This window comes from Muscardinus avellanarius (assembly GCF_963383645.1).
Source record: "Muscardinus avellanarius genome assembly, chromosome: 4".
Taxonomy (NCBI): domain Eukaryota; kingdom Metazoa; phylum Chordata; class Mammalia; order Rodentia; family Gliridae; genus Muscardinus; species Muscardinus avellanarius.
This window is the reverse complement of record NC_137789.1, coordinates 1,102,257-1,123,045: the sequence shown is the minus strand read 5'-3', so window position 1 is coordinate 1,123,045 and position 20,789 is coordinate 1,102,257. Positions and strand designations below refer to the sequence as shown.

The window sequence follows — 20,789 nt, the reverse complement described above, 5'->3', positions numbered from 1 at the left end:
TCTCCCGAGCGCCCCTCCCTGTGAAAATTAAGCGAGAATGCTGAGAATGTGTAAAAGAGCTTTCACGTCCTGAACCCGAAGCTTTGCTAACAGCCATACCAGGGCACCAGCTGCGGCCCAACTCTGGCCCCGGGCTCGTCCCTGGTGCCCACCGGCATGCAGCTAGTTGGGTGCGGCCAAGGGTGGCACACCGTGAGGCAGGCCTGGGGACATCTGCCCTGGCAGCTGCAGCAACAGGGCCGGACATCGGCAGAGTGAAGTGCCCTCCTCAGGGAAAGCGCACCATTCCTGGCTGAACTGGACTCGGCGCAGCACTGGAGCGTGAGACCGACAGGGACCCACATCAGATGAGGCAGCTTTTCATGAGCTGTGGGCCCAGGACTGCCAGGCAGGAGTGGCAGCTAGGAGAGAGGACCAGGACGGGTCTGGGGCGAGCGGAGTGCTGCCCCCAATGAGGACAGGAGCCAGACTGCTGGGTGTCAAGTCTTTAATCTCAGCAGGGCCTCGCACCGCGCCTGTGCTCAGCCTCAGATCTTGTTGAAGGCGGCAATGTCCACACTCTGCACCTGTGGAGGCGGAGGGCATCATCACGCTGGTCTCCCCACGGCCCCTGCCCCAGCAAGCCGAACTGCCCCTGCTCCTTGCACCCCACTCACGTGTTCCTCAAACTTGGTGATCTGCTCCTCCAGCAAGTCGGTGCCCACCTTGTCGTCCTCCACCACACACTGGATTCGCAGCTTCCGGATCCCGTAGCCCACGGGCACCAGCTGCGAGCCCCCCCAGACCAGCCCATCCAGCTGGACGGAGCGCACACAGGCCTCCAGCTGGGCCATGTCCGTCTCGTCATCCCACTGTAGCAGAATGGAAGGCCAGGTGAGCCATCTCAGAAGTCCCCAGAACACCAGGAGACCCACCACACTGCCTCAGACCACAAGGACACAATTCTTCCTTGATGGCTCCTGGAAGAGTCCAGCTTTTTACACCTGCACTGCCCACGCTTCTTCTTCTTCTTTTTTTTTTTTTTTGTGGTACTGGGGATGGAACCCTTCTACCTCCGGGGTACGGTCCCAGACCTATTTTTGTATATATTTTTTATTTGGAAACGGGGTCTCTTAAGACAGTGCGGCTGGCTTCAAACCTGCGCAATCCTCTTGTCTCTGCCTCCCAAGTGTGGAGATTACAAGCGTGCGCCGCCACGCCCGGCATGCCCACACCTCTTTGTGTGTGTGTGCGAGATACTGGATGACAGCAAGATTGAGCCCAAGGGTATTCTGCCTCTGAGCTATACTATACCCCCAGCCCTATTTTATAACTGAGCTGCAGAAGGCGTACATGACCCAGTGACTGTCCCACTTCCCAAGCAGCAGGGTCACGGCGTGTAGCACATCTGGTTCACTTACCCCAAACTTTCTAAATGTGGCTCCCCACCAGAACTGAGGAGGGTGGGGTGAGAGGCCACGCAGCACCCCTGCAGCTGAGGGCACGCCCGGCTCCCGAGGCCCCGGCCCCACTCACGGGCTTAACGTCCAGGAGGATGGAGGACTTGGCCACCAGGGAGGGCTTCTGGGCCTTCTTCTCCGCATACTGCCGCAGCCTCTCCTCCCGCAGCCGGGCTGCCTCCTTGTCCTCCTCCTCATCGCCGCTGCCGAACAGGTCAATGTCATTGTCCTCATCGTCCTCGGCGGGTGTGGCCACCTTCTTGGTCGGGGGCTCCACTTGGCGCATGGGAGAGACGTGCTGCCACAGGTGAGGGGAAGCTGAACCCACCCGGTGCTCTCTAGCCTGCAGGAGCCAGCTGAGGCTCTGCGGACACAAGCGTTCCACCCTGCCCGGAGGCCTGCCTGAGCCCTCAAGCCCTCCGTTACTGCTGCCAGGAGGCCCAGGTGAGGCTGGGGAGGGCGCCATACCTGGGTCTGCGGGGCCGTGGCTCGGTGGGCAGGCGAGCTCTTCTCCAGGGTGCTCAGCCGCGCCTCCAACTTGGAGAGGGCCTGCTGCAGATCCTGCACAACTGTGGGCACGAGGGGTGTGGGTCAGATGGTGGGGTGGGGTGGGGTGGGGTGGGGTGGGGTGGGCCCGCCCACCCGGCCCTGGGCCTCACCACTCCGCAGGTTCTGGTTCTCCACTTCCAGGCTGGCGATCCGAACAACCAGCTCGCTATGGTCTCCACCAGGCCCGCTGGAAGCCCCAGGGCCTGAGCTCTGCAAAGAGGAGAAAGGGCTCAGCCCTTGCAGGGAACTCAGGGAGGCCTTCCCTGCCGACCTCAGCCCCGCTGGCTGCACAGACCATGGTGACATTCTCGGACAGGCAGAGCACACTAGACAGGCAGCAGGGGCCAGAGGAACCGAAACAGAGGCGGCATGCGGCTCAGAGCTACCACTGGCCAGTGGGGCCTGCTGAGCAGCCAGACTTGAAAGCGGACAGGTGGCAGCAGGACTTACAGTCCCAGGGGCGGCCTGGCTCAGGGCCTCGGGGGGACCGGGCAGCACCGCCTTGAGCTGGAATGGGAGGGGAGAGCAGGTAAGGGCACAGCAGGAAGGTGCACGCATGCAGGCTGCCAGCCTAGCCCTTCACCCAACGTGGGCCACATCTGCCATCTCGCTCCTGAGCCGCATGCCCATACAGCAGGGACCAAACTGGGAGCCCTCTACACTTGAGCTACATCCCCAGCTCTTTTTGAGACAGGTCCTCACTCAGTAGCCCAGGCTGGCCTCGAACTTGTGATCCTCCTGCCTTAGCCTCCCAAGATGGCCTCTGAGGGCTCTAGGTGAGTGCAGGACGGGATCTCCTCCTACAGCCTGCCTTGGCTTCTAGCCTCCTGTTCCCAGGCGTCCTTAGAGAGGGGCCGCCGTGCACGGCCTAAGCAGTCTCTTGGCTCTGAGAGCAGGGTGCACTTGACAACACAGGAGTCTGAGCTCAACTGGGTGTCCCTCGGCACATGCTTAGCTCGCAGGACATGGGCGCTATCACAGCCATGTTAACATGTCCTGGTGTGAGCATGGGATCTGGGCAGGCCTGCATCACAAGTTCCAGGAGGCCCGAGAGCAAGGCTAGACAGGGGAGAGCAGGGCTGTGCCCTGGAGACTCTCCCACGATGGCCAGCAGGGCAGTCCTTCCGGCCTCAGGCAGTGGCCCTCACAAGAGCTCCCACCCTTCAGTCCACCTCCAACCCGGTGCCGGCACTGAGCACTTCCCAAGGACCTTGCTGGGTCTGTTTTGGGTTGAATCAAGTCCCTCCAGATCAGGACATAGGCACAGAAGGCTGACCACATGAAGACAGAAGACGCCCTCTACCGGCCAGAAAAGGGCTTCAGGAGAACCAGCCCTGACTGTTCCTTGATCTGACTTAGGCCCCAGTGTAGTGAGAAGCCTTTCTGCTTTAAACCACCAGCCTGGCCGGGCGTGGTGGCGCATACTTGTAATCCCTGCGCTTGGGAGGCTGAGACAGGAGGATCACACAGGTTCAAAGCCAGCCTCAGCTACTTAGTGAGGCTCTCAGCTACTTAGTGAGACCCTGTTTCCAAATAAAATATAAAATGGATCTGGAGTATAGCCCGGAAGTAGAAAGCCTCTGGGTTCCACCCCCAGTACCACCAAAACAAACAAACAAACAAACAAACAAACAAACAAACAACTAGCCTGCGCAGTCCCTGCGCCCTCATGCCCACCTGTCTACCAGACGCGGCGGCTGACCCCAACACGACCAGGACCTGGAGTTCCAGCACTGCTGAGCCTCCCCAGAACTTATGGGCGGAGTGCCCAAGCTTAACGCACCTCACTCCAGTGCAGAAATTTGTTACCCCACCTCTGTCTGCTTGACCTGAACTCATCTGGCGCCAGGCAAGCTGGGCGCCAGGCGGTCTGGGGCTTGCAGGAAGAGCAGGTGAAAGGCAGGAGCAGTAGGGAGCCAAGACTGGGCCGACCGAGACAGGAGGATCACGGTTCACAGCCAGCCTCAGCTACTGAGTGAGGCTCTCAGCAACTTAGTGAGACCCAGTCTCCAAATAAAATATCCGCACGTCAGACTCTGAAACGATGCCATGCTATGAGGGGCTATGAGGTGTTTTGTGTTTTTTTGCAGTACTGCAGATCAAACCCAAGTGCTCTCTACCACTGGGCTACAGCTCTAGTCCTCTTATTTCTGATTCTCTGCCTCAGCCCCTTGAGTAGCTGGGATCACAGACATGTGTGCACCTGTGCCAGTGGGGCTCAGATCTTGAGGACACCGGTGGGTAACAAGTATGACACAGATGTAAACCTTTGGGGACCAGAGGGTAAACTATGATAGGCAGAATGATGGCCCCCAAAAGAGTCCCAACCTGTGAGCTTATGAATCTATGACCTTACATAGAAAAAGGGAATTAGCAAATATGATGTTCACAATTCTGGACCATCTGGGCAGGCCAGATATAAACACAAGAATCATTGTGCCAGGCATGGCGGCGTACACCTGCAATCCCAGGACTCAGGGAAGCTGAGACAGAAGAGTGCGTGTTCCTGCCAGCCCCAGAAACTTAGTGAGCCGCTGTTAAAAAGAAGAAAGTAATTAAGTTGGGTGCAGTGGCGCCTGCTTGTAATCCCAGCATTTGGGAGGCTGAGACCAGAGGATCATGGTTTGTGACAGCCTCAGCTATTTAGTGAGGCCCTGTGCAACTCAGTGAGACCTGGTTTCAAAAAATAAAAAATAGGGCAGGTCAGAGGAAGAATGAATGCCGGGTTCCACCCCCAGACCCGCCAAAAAAAAAAAAAAAAAGGAAATAGAAGCTCAGAAGTTGAATGCCCCTGCGTTCAATCCCTAGCACTATAGAAAAGAAAAAAAAAAAAAAAAAAAAGAATCTTTGTGATCCAGCATCTTAGTACTTTAAGTAACTTATAAAAGATCATTTCAAGCTGGGCATGGTGGGCACGCTTGTCATCCCAGCATTTGGGAGGCTGAGACCTGAGGACCTCGGTTGGCGGACAGCCTCAGCTACTTAGTGAGGCCCTCTGCAACTCAGTGAGACCTGGTTTCAAAATGAATAAAAAATAGGGCAGGGGGTGTGGCTCGGAGGTCGAATGCCCCAGGTTCTATCCCCAGACCCGCAAAAAAAAAAAAAAAAAAAAAATCATTTCAAAATAAAAATAAAATAAGCAGGGTATGGTGGCGCATGCCTGTTACTTGGGAGGCTGAGACAGGAAGATAGCAGATTCACAGCCAGCCTCAGCTACTCAGTGAGGCCCCCATAATTTAGTGAGACCGTTTAAAAAAAAATAGGGCTAGGGTGTAGCTCAGAGTTAGAATGCCCCTGGGTTCAATTCCTGGTACATCAAAAAATTAAAAATTAAGCTGGGCATGGTAGCACATGCTTGTAATTCCAGGATTTAGGAGGCTGAGACAAGAGGCTCAAGGTTCCCAGACAGCCTTGGCTACTTAGGCCCTTTGCAACTCAATGAGACCCTGTTTCAAAATAAAGGACAAGCCCGGCGTGGTGGCACAGACAGGCTTATAATCCCCACGCTTGGGAGGTGGAGACAGGAGGATCACGCAGGTTCGAAGCCAGCTGTGCTGGCTTAAGAGACCCTGTTTCAAAATTTAAAAGTATAAAAATAAGTACTGGGAGTGTAGCCCAGAGGTAGAAGGGTTTCCAGGAACCCCAGTACCACCAAAAAAAAAAAAAAAAAAAAAGGACAAAAATTAGGGCTGGGGTGTAGCTCGGAGGTAGAATGCCCCTGAGTTCAATCCCCCCCCCCCGTACTAAAAACAATAAGAATAGTAAGCAGGGCGTGGTGGAACATGCCTATAATTCCTGTACTTGGGAGGCTGAGACAGGAAGAAGACAGGTTCGAGGACAGCCTCAAAAAGTAGTGCGACTCACCGGGCGTGGTGGCGCACACTTGTAATCCCCGCGCTTGGGAGGCTGAGACAGGAGGATCGCGCAGGTTTGAAGCCAGCCTCAGCTACTTAGTAAGGCTCTCAGTAACTTAGTGAGACCCTGTTTCCAAATAAAAATATAACATAGGCCTGGGAGTATAGCCTGGAGGTAGAAAGCCTCTGGGTTCCACCCCAGTACAATTAAAAAAAAAAAAAAAAAAAAAAAAGTGCGACTCAAAATCAACTTAGTGAGACCCTGTTTCAAATTAGAAATAAAAAATCTGGCTGGGGGTATAGCTCGAAAGCAGAATGCCTCTGGGTTCAATCCCCACTACCACAAAATAAATAAAATTGCTCTGGATAGTATAGTTTGGAGACAGAATGCCCCTAGGTTCAGCCATCAGTATCCTCCCCCTAAAAAAAGTAGACTTCCATGCCGGGTGTGGTGGCACATACTTGTAATCCCAGCATTTGGGAGGCTGAGACCGGAGAATCGAGGTTCGCAGATAGCCTCAGCTACTTAGTGAGACCCTGTTTCAAAATAAGAATAAAAAATAGGGCTGGGGCCGGGCGTGGTGGCACACCCTTGTAATCACCCTGCTTGGGAGGCTGAGACAGGAGGATTGCACAGGTTTAAAGCCAGCCTCACTGGCTTAAGAGACCCTGTTTCCAAATAAAAATATAAGAGGTCTGGGAGTGTGGCCCGGAGGTAGAAGGGTTTCCAGGAACCCCAGTACAACCACCAAAAAAAAAAAAAAAAAAAAAAAAAAAAAGGGCTGGGGTGTAGCTCAGAGGTAGAATGCCCCTGGGTTCCATCCCCAGTACCGCAAAAAAAAAAAAAAAAAAAAAAAAAAAAAAAAAAAAGGGACTGGAGGTTAATAATTTTTTTTTCCCCCTTGAAAAGGAGGCTGTAAAGCCAGGCATGGTGGTGCATGCTTGTAATCCCAGCATTTGGGAGGCTGAGACAGGAGGATCACAGTTCACGAACAGCCTCAGCTACTACTTAGTGAGAGGCCCTTTGCAACTCAGTGAGCCCCTTTCAAAATAATGAATAAGAAATAGGGCTGGGGGTGTAGTTCAGAGGTAGAATGCCTGAGTTCTACCCCCAGTACCTCACAATAAATAAATAGAAAAGGAGGCAAACGTCTGGAGAACTCAGGACCTCTTAGAGCTTCAAAAGGAGCCCCACTGGGACTCCAGTCCTGTAGGACCCATTTTGTCAGACCTCTAGGACACAAGATGATAAATCTGTGCTGTTTTAAGCACAAGGCTTATGATGATCCATTACCAAGGCCAACAGGAAACAGGCCTTCAAAGCGGGGAGCCCCAGGAAGAGCCAGAGCAGGTCTGCCCAATCTCCAGGTACACCAGAGCCGGACAAGCTCCGGCCTCCACTCATCTCTCTGGGGCTGGGGCCAGCCAGAGCTGCAGGGCTCCTCTCGGGGTCTGGAGTCAGCACATCCCGTGCCACTGCACCCTCTGCCGGGGAGGGCGCGGCCAAGGCGCGGAGGCGGGCCGGCAGACGCGCGCTTTAGAGGGAGCAAGCAGGCAGAACAGGCTTCCGGGGCTCATGCCTGCCAGGTGCACCCTGCAGACGACACCACTCAGCCAGGCGACAGGCAGCAAGCAGGAGAGGCTCAGGAAGATGAGAGAGGCCGCCTTCCACGGCAGCCAGGGCCGGGTCACTCAGCCTGGAGGCCTCGGTGATCCGTGACCCGAAAAACACAGCACTACATCCTGTGTGCTAACTGCTCCAAAGGACCAAAACCGAGCAGTCTCGGGAAATCCCGACATGCCGCCTGGCCGAGCACGAGCCCACGGGTACGCGGGCCGTGGGTACTCACTCCGGCCAGGGATTTCTGGATGTTCTCTCTCGCTCTCGCAATGTCGCGGAGGATCACGCTGGCACCATTCTCCTGCAGACAGTGCAGAAAGAACCAGTCTCTTTTTATATTGTTTAAAAAAAAAATTAAAAAAAAAAAAAAAGCACACAAAACCACCCAAGAACCCACGCTCAGGGAACAGGAAAGCACTGCACAGAACGAAAGAAAGCTCAGGGCCAGTGGGCAGCAGAAGTGCTGAGGCGGGCTCCACCAAGGCCTGCCCGGCACCGGGGAGCAGCCAGCCAAGGCCCCGTGAAGGACCCCCGCCCCAGCCCCAGCGCGCTTCTACCCTCCGGACCCAGCCTGCTCTTCCCGATGTACCTCAGCTGATCCTGCTGGGCAGAGGGTGCCCGCCGCCCAAGCCAGCCCTCACCTGGCGGGAACCTCCAGTCGCAGGCCCATTCATCTGCTCGTAGAATCTTCTCTCTGCATCATCATATTTGAACTTGTCGAACCAGATCTTTTCGTGCACTAGAAAGTTTGTAGCCATTTTTCTGCTAAGAGGAGGAGGAGAGGCTAGGTCAGTCTGACTAGAGAAGGGAGTCCCGGCCTCCACTCCCTGGCCCAGCCTGCCTGAGTACCCTGGAATGGCCCAGGTGGGCTCAACAACCCAGGCTCAGACACGACTCAGGGCTGGCCCAGTCCTGTTGGCTCAAGCTTGGTTAAGTCCTGGGGACCAAGGCTCCAGACCCCCAGGGAGACACAAGTGGTTCTCGGCATGATGACAGAGCCCAGGGGCCCCCACACCAGTGGCCACGCCAACAAGTAGCCTGTTCTCGGGTCCCCAGGCCAGTAAAGGCTCTGGTTTGGCCTTTGCAACCACACTCCGAAAGCAAACAATACACCAGCACAAGGGGGAAGCAGCTGAGACCCCACAGCCTTCATCCCGCCAGGCACAGCAGATGCAAAACAAGGCGCCCGTCTGTGGAACCGTCCTGCCTCGGGACAGCACGCTGCACAAAACAGGCTACCTGACCACTGTGCGACCACCAACTCACCATTCAACAGATATGTACTTTGAGAATTATTCCTGTTTTAATCACCAAGATGACAAAAGTCAATGGTATAATGAAAGCTCTTTATACTTGGAGAATCACTGCTGTAGACCAGAGTTCGGCAGACCACAATTGTGGGCAGAGCCCCCACCCTACCCCATAGTGGGCCTACCCTGCCACAAGCCACAGACCCCAGCCCACTGTGCCACCAACTCCCTGTGTGGGGACCTAGCCATCCCTGCACTGTGTCCCCTCAAAGCCACAGACCCCAGCCCACTGTGCCACCAACTCCCTGTGTGGGGACCTAGCCCTCCCTGCACTTTGTGTCCCCTCAAAACAAGAGCAATGTGGCCTTGTCTATTCTTCCCCCAGGTCATCTGGGGCAGCTAGGCAGGAGCCCTCCAGGACAGGATCGTCCAGCCCCAGTCCTCCCTGGGTGTCCAGGGCCAAGGTGGGCACTGCTTCCTAGTTCTACCCTTCCATGTCTAACCATCCCACCTGCTTGCCCAGGGTCCGCTGGCTGGAGGCAGGGAGGCCTCCACAGACCACTGCTGGGACTATGTCCACCTGTCCTGGAGTGAGGGCCCTCAGAGGCCACTGGACAAGCCACGTGTCTTTGGACGTGATGCCCACCTTACCTCAGAGGCAGGCCCAGGACAGACGGCTGGGCTGGCTGCCACAGGGCCCTCATGACTCATCCTGCAGCTCAGGGCTGGGGGCCCAGCTGCAAGGCTGCCCACTGCATGGTGGGCAGAGCAGCTAGAGGGCCCACGCAGGGCAGAAGCGTTCTGCCCCACTGAGCCTCCCACCCACCTCAACCTGAGCGGCTCAGGACTGTGGCCCCAGAACATGTTGCCCTCGCCCAGCCTGCCCTTTGTGCAGCGTGGCTGGGCCCCCAGGGCAAGAAGGGAAGCATAGGGGCCCGGCACGGGGATGCTGGCCCTGCGTCTGCAGGCCAGGCAGGGTACCCTCCAGCACGTGTCTCCTACTTGGGTCTCAGGCTGAACATGGACGGGCCGGAGCGGGGCCCAGGCCGGCGAGCCAGGGAGGCGGCCTCGAGGCGCCAGGCCATGCGCAGGGCCTCAGCAGTGTGATGGCGGCACTCAGCACTGTCGTAGGTGGGCTTGTTGAGCCAGGGGGCCTCCGCGTCCTTGTGCAGGAAGTACCAGTAGGGCAAGGCTGGGGACGCCTCTCCGTCAGTGCGCCATGGCCCGGGGCGCTTGCTTCCGGTGGCATTTCGGCCCCTCCGATCTCTGCGGCCCCGCCGGGTGCCGTCCACCTGGCCAGCTCTCTCCTGCAGGCGCACCTTTCCAGGGGGGTGGCCATCAAACAGAGCCTCGTAGAAGCCCCTTTCGGCGGCATCGTACCGGGGCTTCTCCAACCATACCTCCTGCACCAGCGCCTGCAGGCTGCCCAGAGGGGGCTGACCGTTGGTGGGGGTGCTGGGCTGACAGGCCAGGGCCAGGCTGGGGGCGGCCGCTCGCTGGCGCACGTCAGGACGCCCTTGCTTGTGGCTCCCCTCTGCCGCCAGCAGCAGGGCCTGAGACCACTCCACAAAAGCCCGCTCGGCCTGGTCAAAGGAAGATTTGTTGACCCAGATCCCCCAGGTCACGTGGTGGCAGGCCACCTGGCTGCCATGTGTGCAGGGACCCCGAAAGGCCAGGGCAGGCGGTGGGGCTGCCTGGGCGGCCAGGGCTGCCAGCCTCTGGCGATAGGAGCTTTCAGCCTGGTCGAAGAGCGGCTTGTCCAGCCATACGTGGTCGGCTGAGAGGCCTACGAGGGCCAGGTCTGCCTGGCCGAGACCACTCTTGGGGGAGCGCTTCCTCTTCTTCTGCAGGGGCTTCTTGCCATCTCGGCTCTTCCTGGAGTCGCTACTGCTGCTGGCGCCAGGCACCTCTGCCTCATCAGCCTCCTCCTGGCCGGGCCCGTTCACGGCTGGCGCCCGGGCCAGGAGCTGCTGGGCAGAGGCGGCGGCTTGCGTGGCCGCAGGCTCGTGGAAGAGCCGCTCGGCTTCCTCATGCTTTCGCTTGTCCTCCCAGACGGTCTCCAGGGCACAAGAGGCCTTCCCGCTCCTCATCTTCGGGCACAGCGTTAAAAAGCAAGCACAAGAAGGCAGTTGCAACACGGCAGGCAGGACCCGGCTTCCTGACGGAGGGTGGGCAGGGAGGCCGGGAAGGAGTGTGCAGGGGCTCCCGGGGCCACCAGGGCATGCAAGGGTGAGAGTCAAGTGCTCGGGACTCCCACACCCCCGACACCAGAAACACACACAAGGCCGGACCTCTACTGCAGTCGCCTCTGCTGCCCCCACCAACATGCCCACAGCCCCCAGAAGGGGTCTCCACACCTGCACAGAACCTCTCCCATGGAACCACGGGTAAAATGTGCTCAGGCTGCCTTCTACGTAAACTGTCAGTCGTTTTCTACCATGAACTGGCTAAGACTAACTTATACTAATAAACTACTCATTGCCAGAAATTAACTTTGATTTTGTTTTTTGGCACTGGGGTTGAGCCCAGAACACTGCACCTCAGAGTTACACTCCCAGACTTATTTTATTTTTGCGGGTACTGGGGATGGAACCCAGGGGCATTCGACCTCCGAGCCACACCCCCAGCCCTATTTTTAATTCTTTATTTTGAAACCGGGTCTCACTGAGTTGCAGGGGCCTCACTAAGTAGCTGAGGCTGTCCATGAACTGCGATCCTCGTTTCAGCCTCCCGAGTGCTGGGATGACAAGCGTGCCCACCACGCCCGGCTCCTATTTTTTTTTAAACAGGGTCTTGCTAGGTTGCTAAGTGTCTGTCTAGGATGCAGAGCCTGCCCTCCACCTGCGGTTTCTCCTGTCTCAGCCTCCTAAGCACTAGGATCACAGGCGTCTGCCGCCGCGCCCAGCCTAGGAATGAGCTTTGGCTAAACTTCCTGGGGGCCTGTGTGAGCTAAGCGTGCGGCCCCCATGTCAGGGAGACACTGGCGGCCACCGAGGACTGCTGGAGCACAGGTCAAGGGTGCAGCCGCCAAGGGCCATAGCAACAGTAGCCACCAGGAAGCATGGAGCGCCTCTCCAAAAGTGAAGGGGCCAGAGGGCAGGCTCCTCCCAGTTGTCACCACCTCCCCACAGGAAGCTGAGCCACCCTCTGGGGCCACGGGAACTAAGAGGGCGTTATGGGAACTTCAGACTCAGGGTGCCCGCCCCACCCACTGTGGCCAGGGGACAGGCCTCTTGCTCTGGGAGCCTCTGCGAGACAAGGGCCAGGGAGCAGACACACCAGCAGTCACACGGGGAGAATGTCTCTGCTGCTCCCAAGGAGAGGAGGCCCCCCGAGAGACTGCCAGGAGTGAGCTGGACACAGGTCAGCACCTGCACGCTCAGCTGCCTTGCCCAAGGGGGCGCTCTCTCAGGACTCTTTATAGCCAGACCCAAATAAAACCCCCAAGCAGCCTGAAACAGTGGCAGGGCAGGGGTACCCCACTGCTTCTGTGGAGCCACCAGGGAGCCCCTGCCCAGAGGAAAGCAGCCTTCACACCAGGGTTCAGGACTCTTCCCTACCCCTCCCACACCTAACTTCTAAACCCCACCCCTGCACAGGACCTGGGAAGTGAAAGCTAAGGCTCTTTAAAGGAAGCCCGCTAGGCCCCTCCATAGTAAGGGGCCAGGGCCAGGAGCCACAGGAGTCCAGAGTGAGGAGTCCCCAGGCCACCCCCGCACTCACCAAGGCCAGGCTGCTGGGGCAGGGGCAGGGGCAGGGGCAGGGGCAGGGCAGGAGCCCAGGAGGGCGGTATTGTGACATCACCCTCTGTTGCTGAGGAGGCGCAGGCAATACCCCCTCCCAGGAGACACCATGGCAGGTGGTCTGCCCTCCAGCCTCCCAGCCATCGAGCCCCCAGCCCCTTCAGCAGTGTCCATTAAACTGAGCTGAAGCCCGACCAGACCTTACTGGCTTAAGTGACCTCAAGCCAGGGAACAGGGCCTCGGACACCCAGCGCCTCTGGGGCCACATCTTCACCTGTGGCTACCACTGCCCTGCAGGCAGCAGGGAGCTCTCCTGAGCACGGCAGCGGCTGGCCTGACTCACGGGAGACACAGAGCACGGGGAGGAGTACTTACTTTTGCCTTGGCCTCCTAGGACAGCATGAAGAAAAAGCAGCACAGTTAGAGCCTTGGGGAGAGCTGGCCGGGCAGCAGCCTGGCAGAAGCAAAACCCAGCAAGACCCAGGAGGCAATGCTGCCATGCCCCTTGGAATGCAGTCCTTGGGGTGCTTGTCAGCCAGAGCTGCAGGCCCTGGGGGACTAGCAGACTCCCATCAGAGCTGCCCTCGCCCCCTTTCCCCAGCAGAGCCCAAATCAACCTTGGACAGGTTAAGCCAGCACCCTGGAACTGCTGAGGGGACCCTGCCCATCACCTGCACGGGGTCTAGACTGCTGGAGGGGCCAGGTGGCCCGGCCCAGCCCGGTGTCCACACTGGGACTGGGCACTCGACAGATACTGCTGGCACAGGTGGCAGAGCCAGGCAGGCAGGGTGTCCACCTCAGGGTTCCCGTGGCAAAGGCTCAAGGGACAGTACTACTCCAGACTTGCCCTCCTCCAAGTACACGAAAGAATGGGCTTTCAGCCTGTTTGCACACTGGTGGCGGAAGAGCGAGGCTGACACTTTCCAGGAAGGACACATGCCAGCCCGCAGCTGGCCAGGACAGCCGGGAAGTGGCAAGTGCCTCAGCACCAACGGGACAACTGGGGACACCCACACAGAGGGCAGTGGGAGGCCTGCCAGAAAGGATGGAGCACAGGAGCAAGCTGGCGGTCGCTGAAGAACGAGGACCCGGAGCGGTGTTCTGAGCAGCTCCTGCTCCACTCTGGGCGGAAGGGCCCATTGCCACAGTCCAGCCATCAGGATCTCTCCTCTGACAGGGCCAGTGCCAGGCACAGACAGGCAACCATCAGAAGGAACTTGCCAAATGCACTCGGCAGCCACGGCAGCTTCTTCAGCACATGTGGCCAGGCCGCATCCACCCTGCTGCAGGGGGGACTGGGGCACGGGCCCAAGGGCACTCCAGGTTGGAGAAATGGGCCTGAGGAAGAAGAGCCACGGGGGCCAGGGCTTGGAGTCTCTGGGAAGGCTGCAGGTAGCCCGTGCCCACAGTAGCCATCAGTCACCACACCAATGGACCCCCAGACTATGCACCCTACAACACGGAATGGAGATCAGCAAGGGAGGCAGGCGAAAGGGCCTGCCAGCCAGCCCAGCCTGTGTCCCACCCAGCAAAACTCTTTCCAGGTCTCCTGGCCTGCTCTGTGAGCCAGTGCTGCCAAGAGAACTTCCAGCTGGGCTGGTGGCGCACACTTGTAATCCCAGCATTCGGGAGGCGGAGACCAAAGGATCACATTTTGCAGACAGCCTCAGTTACTTAGCAAGGCCCTTCGCAACTGAGACCCTATTTCAAAAAACAGACTAAGAAATAGGGCTGGGGGTTTAGCTCAGAGGTATAATGTCCCCAAGTTTCAATTCCAGTACCGTTAAAAAAAAAAAAAAAAAAAGCAGGGGCAGCTGCTTAGCACCTGAAATTTGGCAAGGATGCTAGAGGAAGGGGCTTTTCTTAGAAAGCCATGCAACCTGGGTGTGGCGGCACATGCTTGAAATCCCAGTATTTGGGAAACTGAGGCAGGAGGACCACAAGTCAAAGCCAGTCTCTTAACAAGGCTCTCAGCAACTTAGTGAGACTGTTTCCAAAAAAAAATTAAATAAAATTGGGCTGGGGTGTAGCTTGGAGGTAGAATGCATAATTGCCAGTACCCCCCCCCCAAAGACCGATCGCACAGCCACTGGATAGAGCATGATGCTTTGGGCCTATTTTAGGTGCTAAACTCCATAGCTACAGGTCCCTACTCGGCTGCTCCCCTGCACACTTCCAGACCCAGACACCCACTGTGGCTGCCCAAGCGCTCCACCTAATGCCCGGCCAGCGCCAACAGCCTCCTTGTCTCAAATGCCAGAGCTCAGTTCTATTTCTGTCCCAGCCCCTGGAACCCTAGCCTGGGCCATCAGCCTAGCTAGCATAGCCACAGAGCCTATTAAGTGACTTCTGCTTTTTTTTTTTTTGTACTGGGGATGAAACCCAGTGGCTTTCTACCTCCAAATCACACTCCCAGCCCTTTGAAACAAAGTCTAAGTTGCAGAGCGCCTCAAATGGCTGAGGCTGAAGCAGATGTGGATCTCAAGTTTGCGGCCAGCCTCCACTACTTAGTGAGGCCCTTCTCAAGACCCTGTTGCAAAATAAAGAATAAGCCCAGCATGGTGGCACATGCTTATAATCCCCATTGGCTGAGACAGGAGGATCGTGCAGGTTCAAAGCCAGCTGAGGCTGGCTTAAGAGACCCTGTTTCCAAACAAAATATAAAATAGGCCTGGAAGTGTAACCCAGAGGTAGAAGGCCCCTGGATTCCATCCCCAGTATCACCCCCCCAAAAAAAATGAATAATAATAGGGCTGGGGATGTACCTCAGGGGTAGAATGACCCTGGATTAAAGCCCCAGTACTACCAAAAAAAAAAAAAAAAAAAAAAAATTGCTGAGGTCGTCTGGGAATCGAAAATCCTCCTCCTGTCTCAGCCTCCCAATTACTGGAATTACAAGCATGCACCAGCAGGCCCGGCTAGACTCCAGTTTTTTTTTTTTCCGGGTCTGGGGATGGAACCCAGGGGTATTTGACCTCCGAGATACAACCCCTGCCCTATTTTTTCTTTTGGTGGTACTGGGGTTCCTGGAAGCTCTTCTGCCTCCGGGCTACACTCCCAGACCTATTTTATACTTTTTTATATTTGGAAACAGGGTCTCTTAAGCCAGCGGGGCTGGCTTCAAACCTGCACGATCCTCCTGTCTCAGCCTCCCAAGTGCGGGGATTACAAGCGTGCGCCAACACGTCCGGCTTATTATTCTTTATTTTGAAACCGAGTCTCACTGAGTTGCAGAGGGCCTCACTAAGTAGCTGAGGCTGTCTGCGAACCGAGATTCTCCAGGTCTCAACCTCTGGAATGCTGGGATGACAAGCGCCCCGCTGACTCGTTTTCTTGACACTTCCCCACAGCCACCAAAAGCTGCAGTCAGTGGGGCAGGGGCTAGTGTCCCAGGGCAAGCTCTAATACCTGCACTTCATGCAAACGTCTCTGCTGCCATTTCTCCACACACATCTGTCAGTTTGGAATTCTAGCACAGGACAAGGGCCCCGCAAATGACTAACGCCGACATTTCCTGCCCTCAGCTCCCATCTGGGGCTCCGGAGGTGCTGGACCGCCAGCACGCAGCACTCTGGGAGTTCTCTTTCCAACCATGAAGCCCTGGTCAAGCACATTTGCCAACCTGTTCTAAAGCTCGCCAGCTCCCCAAGAGCCAAGCCCAGAGGGCTGACCCTGCACCAGGAAACCCCAGAGAAGGCAGGAAGCCACCTGAGCAGTTCCAAGCAGGAAAGTACCAGTTTTGGCCTCATGCACACGCCCAGCAGCCTGTAAGATGCTGCCCCATTCCAAAAAGGGGAAACAAACCGAAAGGGACTGGCCCTACTTTGACGACCACTTCTTGCTTCCAAGTGGATCCCGCCTCTGCAGAGGCGGCAGGCCTAGGAGTCCAACTGGGCCTGGGTTTACGCGCTGGGACTTTGCTGAGACTTTCCCAGACACTTGGGGGATGCTGCCACGTGAGCTAGGCCCTGTACAAGAGACTACTTCTATTCCACCCACCACCAACCACTTGCACAGGCCGAGTAAAAAAGGGGCTCGGGAGGTTCCCAGACAGGCAGTATCTATTCAAGAAGCACCCCCCCCCCCGGGAGCAGGGGGCGCCCAAAAGTTCACTACTCAAGACGTCCTTTTGCTGCGCGGAGGGAGTCCTTTATTTCGGAAACGACCCCCTGTTGTCCCATTCGGTATCCACTCCTCTTACTCTGACCTTTCCCTGTTCCAGTGTCCGAAGGCGTTCATTTCTTGGAAAGAGCACGACAGTACCCTTCAAGCCCCCTTCTCCAAGACTTTACCCACACCGGAAGCACCTAGCCTCTCCCGACCCGCTTAGCACCACATCTTCCCGCTTTTTCGAGTTCAGGAACCATCTGAGTTCCACGAGGGGGTTTAGAGCCCGGCGCACAGAAGGTGCTCAACAAAAACGTGCTGGGCGAATGCAACGACTACAGGCCAAAGCAACAGCCGGGCCGATGGCACTGCGCTCCGGGAGGGGACTAGAGGCGGCCCCAGGCCCCCGCGGCCCGGCCGGCGCAGGCAGGGTCCCCGGCGGGGCCTCCGGCCGCCGCTCCGAGCCACGTGGCCGCCGGGCCTCGGCCCGCGCCGCCCTCTGCGGCCGGCCCGGGGCCTCGCCAGCGCGTGCGCGCCTGGTGACGGGGCAGCAGTACTCACACGCCGGCCACCGACGCAGCGACCGAGAGGAGGGACCTGCGGCGCGGGACTGCGGAGGAAAGGGCGGGCTGCCGGCGCGGCGCACGGGAACCCGAGCGGGCCGTACCACGCCCTGGGCCGCGGGGGACGCAGCCCTCCGCTCGCGCCGCCCCGCCATCGAGGGCCTCGGCGCGACGCGCCACGCAGCTGCCACGGCGGAACGGGGCGGCGGTCCACTCCGAAGGCGCTCTCCTGGAGACGAGCTGCCGCCAGGAGCCAGGGGCCGGCCCGCAGCCGGCCGGACGCCCCCACCGCGTCCCGCCGAGTGGAGCAGCCCGACCGCGGTGGGCGGGGCGGGCCGCAGGGCGCATGCGCCGAGTGACGCGCCGGCGGCCAGGGCGCAGGCGGCCAGGGCGGGGCCGAGCGCCGGGAGGCGGGGCTAACGCGCACGGCGGCGGCCGGCGAGACAAAAGGGAGGAACCGGGGCGGCCCCGCCCCCGGGCGCCCCGCCCCACGCGGCCGGCGGGCGGGCGGGCGTCAGGCTCCCGCGCCCGGCGGTCCCCGCCGCTGCCGCCGCAATGTACCCCGCGGGCCCCTCGCCCGGCCCGGGGCCGCACTTAGCTCCGCGCCGCGGCCGCCGTGCCCCGGCCGGGCGCCCCGCCGAGCCGCCGCGCACCCCCGGACCTGCCCCGGGCCCCGTCGCGCGGCCACCGCCCCCAGCGCCCGGGCCGCGGCCCCGCGTGGCAGTGAAGATGGCTTTTCGCAAGGCCTACTCCATCAAGGACAAGCTGCAGGCCATCGAGCGAGTCAAGGGCGGCGAGCGGCAGGCCAGCGTGTGCCGCGACTTCGGCGTACCGGGCGGCACGCTCCGCGGCTGGCTCAAGGACGAGCCCAAGCTGCGCTGGTTCCTGGACCAGCTGGGCGGCGAGGTGGGCACGCAGCGCAAGAAGATGCGGCTAGCCAACGAGGAGGAGATCGACCGCGCCGTCTACTCGTGGTTCCTGACTCTGCGCCAGCACGGCGTGCCGCTGTCCGGGCCTGTCATCCAGGCGCAGGCCGAGGCCTTCGCGCGCCAGATCTACGGGCCCGAGTGCACCTTCAAGGCCAGCCACGGCTGGTTCTGGCGCTGGCAGAAGCGCCACGGCATCTCCAGCCAGCGCATCTATGGCGAGGCCGAGTCCCCGCCCGCCGGGCCCGCGCCGGGCCCGCCAGTCAAGGAGGAGCCCGCGCAGCTTCCCGGCGTCGCCCCCCTGCCCGACCGGGCTCTGGCCGCGCCGTCCCCTTCCGAGGGTGGCTACGGCGACGAGCAGATCTACAACGCCAACGTCACCGGCCTCTACTGGAGGCTGCTTCCCGAGCAGGCCGCGCCCCCGGGCAGCGGGGACCCCCGGGGGAGTGGGTGCAGCTGGCGCGCCGACCGGGTGACCGTGCTGCTGGCAGCCAACCTGACAGGCAGCCACAAGCTGAAGCCGCTGGTCATCGGGCAGTTGCCCGACCCGCCCAGCTTGCGCCACCACAACCAGGACAAGTTTCCAGCCTCCTACCGCTATAGCCCTGATGCCTGGCTCAGCCGCCCGCTGCTGCGTGGCTGGTTCTTCGAGGAATTCGTCCCTGGTGTCAAGCGCTACCTGCGTCGAAGCTGTCTGCAGCAGAAGGCCGTGTTGCTGGTTGCCCATCCGCCCTGCCCAGCCTGGGCCACCAGGATGCCCACCCTGGAGGAGAGTGGGGAAACCTCCAGGCGATGCCATCCCGATTCCCCGGGGCCCCCCGAGGAGCTGCAGACGCCTGACGGCGCAGTGCGGGTGCTCTTCTTGTCCAAGGGCAGCAGCCGGGCGCACATACCGGCACCGCTGGAGCAGGGCGTGGTGGCCGCCTTCAAACATCTGTACAAGCGCGAGCTGCTGCGGCTGGCTGTGTCCTGTGCCAGTGGCTCTCCGCTGGACTTCATGCGCAGCTTCATGCTCAAGGACATGCTATACCTGGCCGGCCTCTCCTGGGACTTGGTACAAGCAGGCAGTATCGAGCGCTGCTGGCTGCTGGGCCTACGGGCTGCCTTTGAGCCCGGGCAGCAACCAGCCCACCAGGCTGAGGAGGCTGCGGAGCACAGCAGAATTCTCAGCGACCTCACGCATCTGGCTGCCCTGGCCTATAAGCGCCTGGCGCCTGAAGAGGTGGCCCAGTGGCTGCACCTGGACGATGATGGGGGTCTCCTTGAGGGCTGCAGGGAGAAAGTGGGCCCTGTGGCTCCTCCATCCCCAGCCAGCCTGCCTTCTAGCATGGGGGGTGGCGAGGAGGAGGAGGAAGCTGCCCAGCGTGGAGGGGTGTCAGTTCCTACTGCAGGGGAGGCCGTCTGGGGGCTGGAGACAGCTCTGCGCTGGCTGGAGAGCCAGGACCCCCGTGAGGTGGGGCCACTGAGGCTGGCGCAGTTGCGCTCCCTCATCAGCATGGCGCGGAGGCTGGGGGGCGTTGGGCCCTCTCCCGCAGTACCTGACCATGGTGTGTGACCTCCGCATTGTCCAGTGGCCTTTCCCTGCTGCACTGGAAGGAGAGGGCACATGTCTCCATCTCCCTCCTCCCGAGGTGGCCCCTGTGGGTCCGAGGGCCAGAAGCCCTCCAGCCTGGCTTGGAGGGCTCTTGGTGAAGGTCCTGGCCCGAGGTCTGAAGTCTCCCCAGGGGGTGCCCAGCAGGCCTGCGCGCATGCTGGGCACAGGCACAGCACCTGTCAGCACTGCTGTGCTCCGCCCTGGCCCCGTGGGGCTCGCACCCTCCATCCCCAGCCAGCCACTGCACACCTCACGTGCCAGTCAGCCTGGTGCTGCCTGCTCCTCTCAGTGGGGAAGCAAGCCACTTGTTTTTCTTTAACACGTTAAGTCTTTTTAAAGATGCTCTTAAGGGGGGGCGTGAGAATCAGGGATAATGGTGTGGTCTCTGGGCTGCTCCTGAGCTCCGTGGTGCTGGGTAGGAGGCTGGCCCAGGCGGGCCTGCTCACAAAGGAGCGGGAGGGGAGCATGAGGCTCTGGGTGGAGCAGGCAGATTCCCATGCCACTTGGATGTTTAGTTCTTCAGAAAATAACATACGGACAGCTCTTTTATTCTGTGAGGTTGGCAGGCGTTTGGCTTGAGCAATGGCAGGACAGATTCCCATCACTCCAGAACGCTCGTCCTCGTGCCTGCAGCTGTGCGGGCTACTGAGCAGACCCTCGCCCTGGCAGCCAGCCGCGGGCGGCCCACAGTGCCTTACTGCTGCCTCGCTGGGCGCTCTGCCCTGCCCGCAGTCTTCCCGTGGCACTCCCAAGAACGTGGCTGCTGAGCTGTCCCTGAGCCGCCCAGTTTAAAGAGGAATCGCCCAGCTCTCATACTGTCCGGTGCTCTGTCCAGTCTGCAACTGAGGCGCCTCAATCGTGCCCATGCCTTCTGGGGGCGCTGCCCTGAGCCCTTGTGAAGCACAGGAGCCAGGTCTGCAAGGCTGCCTGCCCCTCCCGCTGTCCTCCGCCTGGCCTTGCCTGCCACTGCCCCAGTGGGCTGAGTCTTGTAAACAAAAACACACTTGGTGGATCAGGGGCCACAGGCCATGAGTCCGCGGTAGGCAGTGAGCAGCCGGAGGAAGCGCCGCCCAGAGGCGATTTCCACACAGGTCTAAGAACAAGCAGTTCGTGGGACTTCTATGGCAAGAAATCAATTAAAGA

At 59.3% G+C, this 20,789-nt stretch overlaps 2 protein-coding genes across 3 annotated transcripts; one reads left to right on the top strand and one right to left on the bottom strand.

The window, feature by feature from the left end:
- Positions 1–527: 527 nt before the first annotated feature.
- EEF1D (eukaryotic translation elongation factor 1 delta) lies at positions 528–17,165 on the bottom strand (the record flags this gene model as incomplete). 2 transcript variants are annotated; one of them, XM_080695128.1, is made up of 8 exons in its annotated part: positions 528–566; positions 657–851; positions 1,516–1,737; positions 1,908–2,008; positions 2,099–2,198; positions 7,693–7,764; positions 8,105–8,228; positions 17,125–17,165. In XM_080695128.1, 7 exons carry the CDS (start codon positions 8,219–8,221, stop codon positions 528–530), a joined length of 846 nt encoding a protein of 281 aa, XP_080551254.1. The 2 variants fall into 2 exon arrangements, with proteins under 2 accessions (XP_080551254.1, XP_080551253.1); XM_080695127.1 differs by lacking the exon at positions 17,125–17,165 and adding an exon at positions 9,716–10,803.
- A 516-nt stretch (positions 17,166–17,681) lies between these two features.
- On the top strand, positions 17,682–20,438 carry TIGD5 (tigger transposable element derived 5; the record flags this gene model as incomplete). Its single annotated transcript, XM_080694143.1, has 2 exons — positions 17,682–19,599; positions 20,257–20,438. 2 exons carry the CDS (start codon positions 17,682–17,684, stop codon positions 20,436–20,438), a joined length of 2,100 nt encoding a protein of 699 aa, XP_080550269.1.
- Between the last annotated feature and the right edge of the window lie 351 nt (positions 20,439–20,789).